Source organism: Athene noctua, chromosome 8, assembly GCF_965140245.1.
Source record: "Athene noctua chromosome 8, bAthNoc1.hap1.1, whole genome shotgun sequence".
Classification (NCBI taxonomy): domain Eukaryota; kingdom Metazoa; phylum Chordata; class Aves; order Strigiformes; family Strigidae; genus Athene; species Athene noctua.
In genome coordinates, this window is record NC_134044.1 from 11,486,389 (window position 1) to 11,501,660 (window position 15,272).

A 15,272-nucleotide genomic window follows, 5' to 3' on the forward strand; every position below is an offset into this window, starting at 1 on the left:
TTTTCACCTCAAACCAGAAAGCCAGTCCTGCCAGCATGTGGGGTGCTGTCTGAAGCAGGAGGGGATTCAAGTCCTTAGTGCAGCTCAAGGGTAGGGATTAGTCCCTCCTTAAAAGACTGTGTCGTGTGCCAGATGTGACGCGTGCGGCGGGCATCGCTGAAGGGTGAACCGAGAGGTGTGCCCTGTGCCCTCCCAGCCGGCCACCAGGACCAGAAGGGAAATGTTCCCCAAGAGCTGGGGATGGGACATGCCTCAGGAGGGCTCCTGACCCTTTCCCAGGTGAAAGAGCAGAGGCGTTAGGTGACCACCATGCAAGCACAGCAGATCAGAGGTTTGGCTGGTGCTGTCGGAAGGCAGTTGCACAGTCTGATGCATTTACACTTGAACAGACTTACCCTCTGACTATTTTGTTTTCCTCTGGCTGAGACTGGAATGTCTGTCCTGCTATTTAAGTTTGTGTATCCGACTTTGAAATTAGTTGATCAGCCTGTTGTACTCATGATGGCTTTAGAGGGAGTTTTCTTTGATTTCAGACTCTTGGACATGGATCTTCGTTTCCTTGAAAACCCTTTTGCTGGGGGCATGTCTCTTAGTGAACACATTGAATGAGAAGTGCTGGAAAAAGCATTTTATTCCATTCTAGTAAAACATAGCTTATTTATGTGGTAAAAGGAGCATTTGTGGCTGTTCTGCATGTGATGAATTCTCCATTTGCAATCTGTGTTTTCAGTAGTTTCATCGTGATTCAAATATGCATTTAAGAGTTCTGGTTTTAAGAGCTGAATGAAAGATATAAATGTGTTTTAACTTTTTCAAAGAGTGATTAGTGCTTATCTTATAAACATTTTAACAATCAATGCCTTAAAAAAAAATATCTCTAGATCCAGGATTCTGTATGGATCTTAAAGGTAATGGTTCTATTTTTTGGTGGTGCGTTTACAAAAATGAAACAGAAAATGAACAAAATTTATTAGCTTCAAGTTTAGACAAATGTCCTAATGCTTCTTGTATTCATCACTCAGATTAAGTTCACCCATTTTATCACCATGCTACTATTTCTTTTCAATTAATATTAGAAACTGCTTTGTTTCTTCAGCTACTTGGAGTTTAATAATTTAACTGCTCTTAGAAATTAATTGTGAATATAAATACAGGGTTTTAAGGATTTTTCAGATAATTTTGTTTTCTCACATAATCTGCTGTTAAACAGATTTGCAACTTTTTGTTGCTTATGAAAGCCCAGTTAATAGTTCTTTTGCAGTTTGGGTCAGTGCTGCAATGGTAAAAGACTTAGATTTTTTTTTTTTTTTTTTTTTTCCACAATTCTATTTCCCCCTGCCCTCAGAAACAGCATGCACAAATTTCTTCAGCTTGGGAAATTCAGCTATAGGGATTTAAAACATTCGTATGTTTGCACATCTGTATCTATAAATGCACATACTCTTCCTGTTGTAAATGCCATTTCTAACAGGAAATCCATTGTCTTGCACAACAGGTAGAGGTTTTTTTATATTCTTAACTTGATTCAACCCTCCAAGCTCACCTTGTTACCTGTATATTATGGCAGTGGACTCCACAGTGTGACAGTTTCATTTTTTTTAATTAAGTTTTTTACACTAGATTTTACTACCTGTAGATGTTTGTACACGGGTGGATGAGGCTCAACATATTTTTCATCTTTCAGTCTTAAATGACCATTCAAAAAAAAGAACAGTGCTGCCCACTTTCAAATATATTCAACTATGAAATACTTTTTGAACCTTTAGCATGTTCATCCTTATGGAAGTCTCCCTGTAGCTGTTTATTTTTGTTTTGCTTGTTAGCCATGCTTCAGGCACACCTGGCATCTACTGATTTTTCTCCTCTGCTCTTGTCCTTCTTTAAGAGTTCCTGACAGTGGCGCTGATGCAAACTGCAATTCGGGCATCACGGTTGTTAGCCAGAAACTGTATTCATTAGCAAAAAACTGACATGTTCCCCGCTGACCCTGGCATTCAATGAATGGTGCTGATCTGAAGTCTTCTAGGCAACTTCCAGGTGACATAAGGGACTGTCCACCACCCTGATCACCAGATCCAGTGTGCTGAGGAAGAACAATGAAAGAACTTGATAAATGTGCATGAAAAATAGGTAAGTTACATTAATCAGTCTTTTTCTGACTTTAGTTGCTTTTAACTGTACTGTTTCTGGTGATCTTAATTTGGAATAAGCTTCCTTTGCTGAAAAAAAATATTAATTTGCTCTGTAATGAGTTAATCTCAAAAGTCTAGAGCCAGGTCATTTATTTTTCTGGTATTTATCAAACTGAATAAAAGAGTAATCCGGGTTGATTCTAAACAATGCTGTTACGTAAACTACTGGACATGTAACTAGAGGATGGCATTAAAAAGACCTGGACTTCTAATTCTGAAAAGTGTGTCTTTGTACATGAAAATCCCATTGTTTATTAAAGACAAGCAAGCAAAATTTTTTGTAATTTTAAGAAATGTGTAGCTTAAGGCTATGACTTTAATGTATATAGCTACAGCAAAGTTCTGCAATTTGGAACTAACCCTCATATCTTTTTTGCAAATTTTCCTTTTTAATGTTTGTTGGACATGGGATAGTTTACTTTTCAGAGCTAAAAATCATTGAACCTTTAGAACACAAAAGCTGTATGAAAGAAACTTAGATATATGATCATGTGCCCAGACTCTTACCATCAAAAAGGAATATCCTATCCAAAGGCTCCTCCAGTTCACTGGGCAGGGAGGAATCGACTCGTCTTGGCTGTGAACTGCTACTGCTTGAGCTGGGGCCTCACATACAGCACATCTGCTTATATATGGTTGTATTTCTTCCTCGGAGAGTGGTGTCATTGGTAAAGGAGCCGCACTTGACAACCAGTAAGACTTATCATTTCGACTGGCGTAGTAACAGACTTGGTTGATATTACAATAAGCAAATGGCATGGTACTAAACACAGGAAGACAAGATCCTGCCAGACCTGAAAATAATAACAATGGTGAAAAATACTCCACTTCTTTCTAGGTAAGCTGAAAACAGTGTTCTGGCCAATGTTGCTGCAAAACTATATATCTTAACAGGAGTTATGCCATTCACAGATCTTAAACTTCCCAAGCTCTTTACCAAAATGACTTGTTATACTGAAAACAGAAACTTTTTTTACCAATAAGTATCTTCCTTTGATCAATAATATTTAATTATGTCACAATCCAGTATTTAAACACAATGTAGTTTGTCACCATGGGAAACAGTTATGATAACAAATTTCTTAGCTGTGCCAACGCTGAAAAATAAATTAGGCAAGAGGTGGCAGCTGGTTTAAAAGGAGATTAGCTATTTACAAACTCATTAGGATCAGTGAGAAACCAAATGCCAATGCTGATAAATAGAAAATTTTTGTAAAGTATGACAAGCTGTTGCTACCAGTGCATTAAGCTGAAATCTCAGCAGCTGTTCTGTTGCCTTCCAGAAAGGTTTCACAGACTCTCAAAGAAATAAAAGGATCGAGGGATTTTGCAGAGCCAATCCTGCAAAATTCTCATCAGGCAGACATCAGTGGGAATTAAGAAGTGACTAGCGCACACTTCAGAGGTGAAGTTCTTCAGGAACTGAATTTAGAACAGTTTCACGATGATTTATTTAGTTAATAATAATCACTGCATGTATGTTCTGCCTTGAACTTTGTGTGTGATGTATTATTTCTGTAACGCCCCAAAACCCTAATGCCTTCTTTAAAAACGTGGTTTCTATACAGAAGCCAGTTTTCTTTATTACTGTTAATATTCCATTCCAGTACTAATAAAGATTCTGGAGTAGCCTGAGTAAGGAAGATACCTGCAAAAAGAACACACTGGTCACAGGAAACAAGTACTTTATTTTCTTTGAATCTGATTTTCACTGCTGTTCTAAGGCATTCTGTTACCAACTGGCTCTCCCAACTGTTTGGGGAATACCAAACACACTAGTGAAAACATTTCAAAACAACACTGCTGTACTAAAAATATGGGGGCTTTATTGCTCTTTTAAACACTTCTTTTTCTTGTCCAGCTTATTAGGTACTTGATCTTTCCTCCTAGGAGACTTCTCTGCCTCTTGTATAACTAGTCCACAAGAATTTAGGAAATTTCTTGTGTGCAAATCGCCACCAATCAGTTCCTCAGGCTGCAAGTCAGGTGGCTTATTTAGTCAGCTAATTTTAGTCAGAATTGTAGAAGACATATAAGAAATGACCCAAGACACCAAAGGTAGCTGTCTTTGGGAGAAATTTGGGTCTGTCTTTTCCAAAAAATATTATCTTCTGACTCTTAAAAGTACAAAATTCTGCTGTACACATGATGCATAATTTTATTTGTAAAGGTTATTTATGCTATCCAACCATAACCACCTACCTTAACCAGCTCTTTTCCCCAAGCTCTCCCTATAGTAAAAAGAAGCAGATTCTCCAGGGAGTTATTTCAGAGTGGCCAAATGAGACTCCTGATCAAGAAAAATCTCTCCGCTGAGTTCAAAGACACCCCATAATGGCTAGCCAGGATAAGTAAAAGGAACCACTCATCTCTCCAATGTCTATTCAAAATTACTTAGAGGTAGAAATACTTTTTTCATTCAATTGCATAGCAGCAGAAGGCAATTTTAAATGGGTTGCATAATAGGGCAGCATAACCAAGTTCATTATAATCAGTGTAAATTAGTTTTTAGTCTGTAGGAAATAAGTAACTGATGACTCTGTAGTGTGCTCCATTTGACTTGTCTTTCATTGTACAGATCACACCATATTAGCTCTTAACTGGAGAGCAATTATATACTACAATGCATACCGAGATCTTGATTGTGAGCTTTCTCTTGTCCTTCCAAGTACAGCAGACTATAGCCAGTCCATAATTTTGGCATCCCCTGTGGACAGAGTGGTTCTCTGTCTGACTGACTGTGAAGGACGAGCAAGAATCCACTTGCAGATCTAATATGGGGGCCTGGTGGTCCTGGGATACCAGTCTGGCCAGGTGGACCTAACACATAAGAGAAAATGTAAAAGACATTCACTTGTACGAACACCTAGCTACTGTGAACTTTTTGTCTTTTACTATATTTATGTGTTCAGTAAGGGGTTCCTGACTGAATATAATACAACTTCACGGGTTGTCATAATAAAGACACCAGTAGACTCATGTTATCCTTATGAGAGAGAAATGAACTAGATTGCCACTGAATGCTTGACAGCTGGCTTTTGTATTGTGCCTCTGTCCTGTGCTGTATGGATTAAGAAATGAACTGAGGTGGGCAATGATTTCCCAGACTCACTCGCTAGGATGACTTGTCTGGAATGAATTTGAATCCCTGCAGTAACAGTCAATGCCCTTTCCTCACATACATATTAAGCCATTAATTTATTAAATAGCAGCCACAGTTAAAATATATTTTTAATTACTCACAGACAGTTGCCCTGGCAGCCCTGACTCAGAAACACATACTTATTGATATACAGTGTTTAAGCATGTGTGGTTAATTGCCTTCCTGGTTAATAACGGATGCTGAGATAAACTTTCTTCAGATAGGTGGTCTTATATGTAATGAAATTATTCACAAATGTCACTATCAGTATTGAACTGAGAGAGAGAAAGAAGTGTCATGGTATCTCAGGCTAGAGGTGGATGTATCCCTGTGTGAGTTGGAGGAGTAGAGAGAAAACTTGGTCTATACATCATCTCACTCATCTCCCCCCCAGAAGTCATGTTCTGTTCTTACCTTGTGGCCCAGCAAATCCTTGCTCTCCTGTAATCCCTTGGTCACCTGGTGGTCCAGGTGCCCCAGGTAAGCCATCTTGGCCTGGCAGGCCACATGACCCTTCTTCACCTTTTCTTCCTAGATAAATACAAAGTGTATGTGCTTTCCCTTCATACGGCTACATTTAAAGGTTATGCATTCTCCAAACACACAGAGCATGCAAAGGGCCAGTCAGCAGAACTGACACCACCAAGAAATGACGCTTCAGGACAGAGAGGTACAGAGCAGCTTTCTGCTGGCAATTCTCTTTACAGCTTATCCTCCTTGTGACAACTGTAGTGGCTCAGAGGCACAACTTCAGTACAGCAATGCTGCTAAGTTTTTATGTCTTCTCTACAGAACTTGTGTGACTTACAGTTGAAATGAAGGCACTAGCAAACACGATCATGACAAGCCTTTTGCAGAATTGCCATCGTATCTGTACCATGTAATGAGTTAGAACTCATCCTATAGCAGGCCCTCATCTTTTAGGACCCAATTCAGCAAAGTCTTTAAACACGTACTGGACTCCCTGTGAAGTAATGCCTGTATTAGAGTACTTACAGAACAAGGAGGGAACAGCAGAATTAGACTGCATCCAGTCGGGAAGGGTAAAGATATTTTTAGGCTTCTGATGATCTCACCTTTTTAGATTTCTCATATGCACATGCATTTTCAGACATTAGCAGATAACGAGGTGTGGCCATGAAGTAAAAGATACATCTCATGTAGGGCACAGATAGTGATGCTCCTGTTCACTGGCCCCTTCAATTCTGAATTGAACGAAGCCACACCTGTCAGGTATTACTGCACTCAGCAATGTATTTCCTCTTTTGGTAAAAAACAGTTTTCAGATGAATATGTTTCTTTAGCACCACAGTTGTTTCTCATTAATGGCTTGTGTTTCATTCCTTGAAAATTTTGCTATTTAACCTGCAGATTGAGTAATTCAAGGTTGTCTCACAACACTCATAATTTCCCCATGTTACTTTTTACTAGATTCATTACGAAAATCTAAACCAGTCAAAACAATTAAACAGCTTTTGAAGGTTGGTTGCCTAGTTATTTTGCCAAGGCTCAAGTACACTGCCATTTTAGTAATATGCATTGCTTTTGCTGGTAAAACTTCCAGTTTGCCTTCCAAGCCAGGAGAAAATTGGAATTCTGCTATCTTAATGAAAGGAAAAGCCTTACTGTTTCTTTCATAAAACCAGTGCAAGTATGTATGATTGTATTATCTGGTTTTACAGAAACTGTTTTAATGATGTATATAATGGAAACACAGCAACTCAACCTGTGAAACACCTTTTAGTTGGCAAATCAGTGAAGATATGTAAAACAACATTGTCCACTGAAAATGACTTGTGTTCACTTTTATGATGGGAATGACTACTGCAGGGATTCTCCTGGCAGAAAATCATGTTCTTTTTCTCTAGAGACACTGGATGTCCACTGCAGCCACCACAAGAAATTTCAATTTCCAAAGTAAGAAATATCCAAAACCACATGAAGGATTCCATTATCTAAATTGAAGGCACCACATTTAGACACAACCTAAACTGAAGACACTACACAGACATGCTATGCTCTATTTCTGTGAAGATGGCCACTCTGTTGGAATCATCAGTACCAGCATCACCTTCATCTTTTTAAGATCTCTTTGGTCAGTTTTCTTTTGTGGTAACTTCTTCATGTTCTAACAGATAGAAAGTGTTACCATAGCCATCCCTCTGACTTCAGTGTCCTTCTAGGACTTTGATTAGCAGAGCTTTGTGATTTATTATTGCTAAATTTGAAAGCATGTCTATTTTTAACATTCTCCAAATATAACCTGTCTAAACCATAGGAGTAGTCTGAGGCATTGCTTTTTCATTTGTTGGTAAAAAGGAAAAATACCTTTTGAAGAACTCAATAGTGCCTGATATTTTTGCCCTCCCTGGCCTAGGAAAAGGGAATGCAATGCAGGCAGGCTCAAGCAGCCTGGATCAGCTATATTGATCCATCACCCTCAGCCTTTAACCAGCCCAATACATGTCTCTGGGGAACTGTTAATAACTATTTAAGGGGAAGAGACATAGTATAACATAGAGAAGTAACACTGACACTCTGACCCTTTTCAATTTGTTGTCTAAATGGCTAAAATAGACATCCAAGCTTTCAAATCATAAGCTTACCTTGGGGCCCAGGGTGGCCTACTGGTCCTGGTAGTCCTACCGAGCCATCGTCTCCTCTTTGTCCTGCTTCTCCAGGAGGCCCTGGGATTGCAGGGCATGAATCATCTGTTTTCCCTGGTTCACCAGGGTCACCTGGAATATGTAATATGAAAGTAAATTAGAAGATTGCTTAATAGCTCCCATGTGAAAAATCAACATAACTGTTAGTTGCTTTTGGTATTCATGTGTATACTTTAAGTATTTTAAAATCTTGAATTACTGAGTCTTACTGCTTTTAGTTTTACTCTTAGTCTTTTAGCACAGCATTTAACAGTATGGCAAGCATGTGTTTGCAAGTGTATGCTAGCTGCTATGTTTCAAATATTTGGTGTACAGTCTCTGTCTTAATGTGCCCCAAACTGATTTGTGTTAAAGCTTAAAATGTACCCAACTTCAGTGCAAACACCTTGGCAATGTGAAGATTTATAGCAATTTGCCTATTCTGTGGCTGCAAAACCACCAATAAGCAGACCGAAGAACCTAATTCACAATATTCATTTAAAATAATTATAATAATAAAAAATAAAGAATGGACACATTTTATGTATTGAAAGTTACTGAAAGCTAGTGGCTATTTGCATTGTGGAACAAAATCAGAACTGGATCAATTTAGTCAGATTAGGAGTTTAGTGTCTGTAGTAATCCAGTGTTGGGATTTGAGCTTTTGTTAAGTTTTTTGTTAGAAAGCATCTTGTATGAAAACCAAAAAACAAAATGATAATCTGAAACAAGTGTTTTGCAAATCTAACTGACATCACAGCAAGAAACTTCTCAATGTAGCATTATCATGATATTTGTCTGCTTGGAAGTGCTAGCTATTCATGTGAAAAATCTTTTAGAACTATGTTGTAGCAGTATCTTACTATTCCTAGCAGCCAAGCCAAGAATACCTTCTAATAAAAGTGGAATGTATCTATACAGAAGGAAGCCCACAAGAAAAGAACAATAATCAATAGTCATGAACTTACCTATGAAACCTGAAGGATTTGAAAAATGGAAAGCAGATTGCGGCCATTGTGGTGCAGGTGGAAACAAGTTTCAGGCATGTAAATTAGAGTAAAGAATGGAATGAGAACTGAAAGCACTTACATGAAGTTACATTAGAAACAAATACATAGTCCAGAAATTTTTACACAGCTCAAATGAGAAATCAATTAAGTTGGTTTTATTATGAGATTGTTTAAATGGTCTGTATGCAAGTAAACGTTAGTAAGATTATGTATGAATAGTAAGATCATGGATACAATTGAGTGACAATGAGCAACAGGTTCATAAGTACCTGTGGGACCTCTGGGACCAGGTTTTCCTTGAAAACCTTGGTCTCCTGGTTGTCCTGTAGCACCAGGTGGACCCTGGGGGCCATGGATTCCCATAGGACCTGGATAGAAAGCAGTTGAACAGTTACATGTGGTTACATTCTGAGAAGGTGAACACATAAATAAGATGAAGTCTGGCTGCTTGAGTAACAGAAGATGTTGGGACAGCTCAACTGTTATCTCCCAGAAAGAAACACGCATTCTCCTCTCCTCTCCCTGGTCTTAAACTGAATTAATTGGAAGGGATTGGTGTAGGTAGGACTTCTCTGAAGTGTGTGGAGGAAACAGAGTATTTAGATGCCTGTTTTCAAACTAAAGAATCTGTTGAAAGCCCAAGGCTATTGATATGGGGCAGATGTGGAGTCTGTGTTTGTTCAAACACATCTGCATTTTCCATGGTTTCTCAAGACCCTGCAGAGAGGTCAAGGTTTGCTTTATCTGGCAGACTTAGTTGTTTTACTGTCTCGTTCTCAGGTTGGTAGAGGAGTCTTCCAGCAAGCTGCTGGAAGCAGTACACATGAATCTGGCTCTACTCTGACCTTCTACTCCAGCCTTGTCTCCTCTGTAGGTAACAGAGCAGAGCTATGAAATCTCCAGCCTACCCCTTCTGTGTGGCTCAGTCTCCAATGGTAACCCCCTGTGCACAATTTGCATAGGGCTGGCCATAAGTGCATATGCTAGTTAAAAACATCTCAGATCATACCTTTTGGGCCTCCTCTGCCTTGATTCCCTGGAAGACCTCTGGCTCCTTGTTGCCCTCGCTGCCCAGGATTACCCGGTGCCCCTCGAATACCGGTATCACCTGGATCTCCTCGCACAAAGATAGTCTCTCCAGGAGGACCAGGATTCCCAGGCTGACCTATGGTAAAATAACTTTAATCTTAATTTATACACAAAGCATAAACATCTAAAAATAGTCATGTTCCATCGTGGTTTTTTTACTTTTGGGCATGCCTTTGCGTGGTTTTGGAAACATTAGTATTAGCCTTTGTCCAAGGCATTGTAAGGAAGACAATAGGAATAGCTCCCCAAACTATGTACATTCTGTGCAAACAAAAGGCGGCAAATTAGTGACACCAAGACACTGTTTCTCTGTATTTATTATAGTGTTGCTTACCCTGCCAGTCTCCATCCCTGATTTCCCAATAGGAAGTCTTTGTACTGGGTAAGGAAGGGTTCAGATAATACTTAATGTAAGGGGTCAGAACAGCTTGAAGGAGCTCCATTTGAGGACCAGAATCTATAGGAACTGACTGGATCCCTTGGCAACCCCGGCTTGTAACAGAAGTGAGGCCTACATAAATGCTTACAAAAGAGTTGCCAGTTTTAGCTTTCCCAGGGCCGGATTTAGATTAGCAAGCACTTTGTTGGTTTACCAACAACATCAGGCTTCTGGACAATGTGTGTTAGCCTTCTTGCTAGGAAGAGAGGCCGGTAATCTTATTTCTGTTTGCTTCTTTGGAAACTGAGATATGTTGTAGCAGCAGGACTTCTCCAGAACTACCATGTGGGTCAGAAAACTGAATCTGGAGATCTGTATTTTATCCTTGCTCTGGTGATCATTCCAGTGTTCACTTCTCTGTGTATTCACTTGAGGTATTGCTTAGTTTCCTCGTTGCCAATACATTGTTCCACAGACAGCAACCTAATAGTCTCAGGGTTTTTTTTACATGATCAAATTTGGTATTTTTGGTTTTAATACCTCTGATGCCATCTAAACCAGGTGGTCCTTGATCACCTGGAGGACCAGGAGAAGCGCTATCAGGATATCTTCCCATAGGTCCAGTGGGTCCAACAGGTCCTCTTCTGCCTAAGAAATTACATTTTACAAAAAAAAAAAAAAAATCTGAGTTTTTTCTAGATTACAGAAATAACTTACTGACTAAAAGAATGCTGACATATGAAGTCATGGATGAAACACAGGCTCTCACTTGTATACTTGAACATATGAGTGACTAGACTAATGAAGGCATCTTGTAGAAATGAAAGTATTTGTTATCTTTTAAAAATATATATTTCTTTCCGTAAAATCTACTTAAACTATAGAATGCATCATCACACACTGACATATCACCACAAATAGTCATCTTCCCCTGAATTCTAACAACAGGAGAAATGGTAAGAATGTAAGATGAATGGGGACTATGAAATCATTCTGCCTGGGACAGGTAAGTATTCACAGATTGTTCCATGTGAAAGTGAGTTCAGCCATTTCTTAAAAACATCAGTAAACAAGGTAAATTTACTAGCCTTAAATGTATTTTTTTCCCTAATTTGTAATCTCGATTTTTGCAACATAAAACATTAGTTAGTGCCCTTGTGTGTGAAAGGCAGGAAAAGTTACAGGTTACCATTCTCTGCATAACATTTCTGAAGAGTTGCAGCTTGTTAGCATGTGTTGCACTCTGTTGCCTTCTCTTTTCTACAAAACCCCAAATCTAGTTTCCTCAGTCTTGTTTTCGACCCCATCCTTCCATTTCCTCTCTAGTGAGTTCTCACTAATTTGTCAAAGCTGGACACAGTATACCATAAGAGGCCTTGTCCATCCTATGTCAAGCAGTCTTAATACATCTCAGAATTAAACTTCTGACGTTTTTCCTCAACAGCACCATTCTGTTGACTCCCCCAGTTCATGAACTAGTAACTGAATTGAGAAAAATGACTGCGTCTTCATCTTTAATTCACCTCACCAGAATTTACCTCTGCTATTTTTCTTCTGTGTGATATGTGATGCTGTGGCAAAGTTTGGTAGAGCAAAGTTAATGTCACTTCTAATCACAGAATTGCTGAGGCTTGAAAGGGCCTTGGGAGACTTCCTAGTCCAACCGTCTCCTCAAAGCAGAGTCAGCTAGAGCAGGCTGCCTAGGACTCTGTCCAGATGGGTTCTGAGTATCTCCAGGGACGGACACTTCATAACTTCTCTGGGCAACCTGTTCCCATATTCAGTTATCCTCACGGGAAAACCAAGACTCTTCCTTATATTTAAGTAGAATTTCCTGTATGTCAGTTTGTGCCCACTGCCTCTTACCCTGTCCCTGGATACCACTATGAAGAATCTGTCTCCATGTCCTTCCTATCAGGTGCTCAAACACACTGATAAAATCCTCCCTGAGCCTTCTCTTCTGGAGCCTGAGCAGTTCTCCCTCAGCCTCTCTTCATATGACAAATGCTCCAATCTCTTAACCTTCTTAGTGACCCTTCCTCAAACACTTGCTTTTTCCTATTTCTATGTGATTCCCGTATCACCAAGGCTCTTAAATAATCATAGCAATCTTGTGAAACAGTTTCATCCTGCATTTATATCAAGAATAGTTGATTTACTGTATTTCTGTGACTCCTGAACTCTTTTTCTTCAGGAATTTCTTCCTAAGAAACAACTCTACCTAGAAGTTCCCTGAGTCTGTCCAAGTCCATCATTTTCTATTCTCATTCTTTCCTCTCCTGTAACATAACAAGCAAGAAATACTGGGGTGTCTGTACCTACTCAGGAAACATTAGCATGTTACAGCAACAGAGATGTTTTTAGGGATGGAATCTTCTGGGTATGTACTGATGTTCATACTAACCAGGGGAAGAGCCTGTCATTTCAGCACTGCAGGGCACCAGTAGGAAGAAAACCCTTTCTTACCTGGGAATCCTGGGAATCCCCTTTCTCCAGGAGGGCCTGGAATAGAAATACCAGGCCATCCAGGTTCACCTCTGTCTCCTTTTGGTCCCAGTTCTCCTGGGTATCCTGGGGGCCCTGTTTCACTTTGACCTGTATAGGAAAACAATTACGTACATAAAGCTTATAGTGAGTACAAATACAGATGTGCAGAATAGAAATACCAGCTGCAGATGTTCCTCCTTGCAAGGGTTGCCTAGTACTATTTTTCTGGTTCTCTCTTGGAAGCTGGATAGAGTTTTGTTGAATCTGGCCCTAATTCATCTCTTTCAAAGAAAGTAATCTCTTTGCTTTAATGCTCTTCTTCAGGGGTTATTTTATATGGTGTCATTATTGTCTGTAACTTGAAATGTAAACTGATTGCATGGTCCTAAATTCAATTTTCTATCAGCATAGAGTTGTAATCTCTAGATAGATGGTGACCACTCTTTTTAAATACTGCTTCAAAAGCACCTTTTGAAAGTTGCAAATAGATCAGCGTGAGTGAAATCCAGGTTCCTCTTAAATTTGTGGCACACTGCCCATAGACTTTAATGGGGCTGGGATTTCATGTCTCCTTTTAATTTGTTAGTTTTATCTTTTACATATAAAAAAACCTGGAGACTTGGCTCTCCTTTGAATCATCTGCACTGAACATTTTCGTTTTATAAACAGTCTTGAAAGGTTCCAACAAAACTGTATGAGTAATGGAAGTTTAAGTTTTCCCCACAAATAACTGCAGGTGTGTCATTATGCATACTTTAGATACTGTTTGAAACTTTAGTCTGAGTCTTAACGATATCTTCTGGGCAAGGCAAATATCAAAATAATGTGCATCGTTTCTTGCACATGCAGTCATTTAAGAGAAGATTTTCTGTTCCGTATAGCCATTTTCCTTCTTTACCTGGAGCTCCTGTAGAACCTTTTTGACCTTTCAGTCCATCCAAGCCATCCAGTCCGGGCAGTCCAGGAAGACCTGAGAGGTATTACAGGCATGACTGGGTGCCACAATAATCTTTCACAGTCACAATTAAAAATGATGCTGATTTTTCCTGACAACACATTCTGGATCAAGACAGGGTATTTGCTGAATTTGATTCTTATTGGCAACTGAAGATGAGATCACATCGCACCTAAGTACAGTCTTTTTGGAAAGGAAAATGTGAAAAATCTGAAAATAGTCATCATAATACAGTTTCACATCAGAGCAATCGGAAAATATACCTTTTATTCCTTTAGGTGTTTCTACTCTGCAGCTAGCAGCAGGAAACTCAGTATGGGCTAATTTACTCTATAGTGAACCTCCTGTCTGTGGCTAGACTACTACTGCTAATGCAATTAACTAGTCCAAAGTTAGCTGTGTTAGCGCACAACCAGGTGACTGGGATGCAGACACTACCTAAAATAACTGTAAAGCTGTAACTTATCTACAGCTTCTGTTCCAAATGTAAATGTGATTTAACCTAGCTGCAGTAGAAAAAGATAAATTTTCACCTGTCTTTTCCCTGGTCCTGCAGATTTCACACAGAAAACTATGCTTTTTTGCATTACGCTATTAAAAAAATTCTTTAAACTGAACAGCACAAAGTCTTTGAAGACAACAAATCTGTAACTGAGACCTATGCTGACATCTGACAGTATTGAGCAGTTTTGTCACTAGTGATGTTCACTAGATGACCAGATCACAGGCTGTATTCATGGTAGTTAGATATAATTTTGCTTTATAATCTGATCTTTTTTTGAAAATTGCTAAAACACAATAAGTAAAAACATAGATGGCATTTTTTCATCCTTTTTTTTTTTTTTTTAATGGAACTGATCTGAGATTGTGTTTGCTGCTTGCAGTGGAAGGTAAAAATATCTCCATCTCATTAGCACTTTATAGTTTCCTAGATTGTATAGATGTAGTTAAATGTGAAGACATACACTTATTAAATGCAAATAGCAGCCTATCATCTGGTGATTAAACAGATTTGGCAAAACTGATGGGTCATTTGGTAACAGGTTTCAAAGAGGTTTCAGACTTGGGATGGTTCTTGCTCCAGAGGGGGACAGATAGAGTGGACACTGATCAGCAAGAAGTTGAACAATACTGTCAGTGCCTATTCCTCTCTCTTTCCCACCTCTGCTGCTTATCTCTGTCCAGTTTTCTTCCCCACCACTTCCTCTCCCTGCCATGTAGAATTCCCGGTCCAGTTGCAGTTTTTTTTTCCACAAGTCTGAATTATCTTTCTGTCTGTCTCATTCTCCTTGTCTAGCTACTTCCTGGAGTAGATGTAGGTTCTCATTTCAGCTCCTGTGCTTGATCCCAGCATGTCCTGCAGCACACAAAAC

General features: G+C 39.2%; 1 protein-coding gene across 1 annotated transcript in view; it reads right to left on the reverse strand.

Annotated features, from left to right (window-relative positions):
• Positions 1 to 985: 985 nt before the first annotated feature.
• COL4A4 (collagen type IV alpha 4 chain) overlaps positions 986 to 15,272 on the reverse strand; it is a 69,751-nt gene continuing 55,464 nt past the window's right edge. Inside the window, exons 37-47 of the mRNA XM_074911768.1 lie at positions 13,843 to 13,914; positions 12,924 to 13,052; positions 10,998 to 11,105; positions 9,999 to 10,154; positions 9,259 to 9,357; positions 8,948 to 8,956; positions 7,941 to 8,072; positions 5,749 to 5,865; positions 4,824 to 5,012; positions 2,700 to 2,986; positions 986 to 2,083 (exon numbers count right to left, since the gene is read on the reverse strand). Coding sequence (XP_074767869.1) covers positions 1,820 to 2,083; positions 2,700 to 2,986; positions 4,824 to 5,012; positions 5,749 to 5,865; positions 7,941 to 8,072; positions 8,948 to 8,956; positions 9,259 to 9,357; positions 9,999 to 10,154; positions 10,998 to 11,105; positions 12,924 to 13,052; positions 13,843 to 13,914 — 1,562 coding nt within the window. The 3' untranslated portion in view covers positions 986 to 1,819. The remainder of the gene's footprint in view (positions 2,084 to 2,699; positions 2,987 to 4,823; positions 5,013 to 5,748; positions 5,866 to 7,940; positions 8,073 to 8,947; positions 8,957 to 9,258; positions 9,358 to 9,998; positions 10,155 to 10,997; positions 11,106 to 12,923; positions 13,053 to 13,842; positions 13,915 to 15,272) is intronic.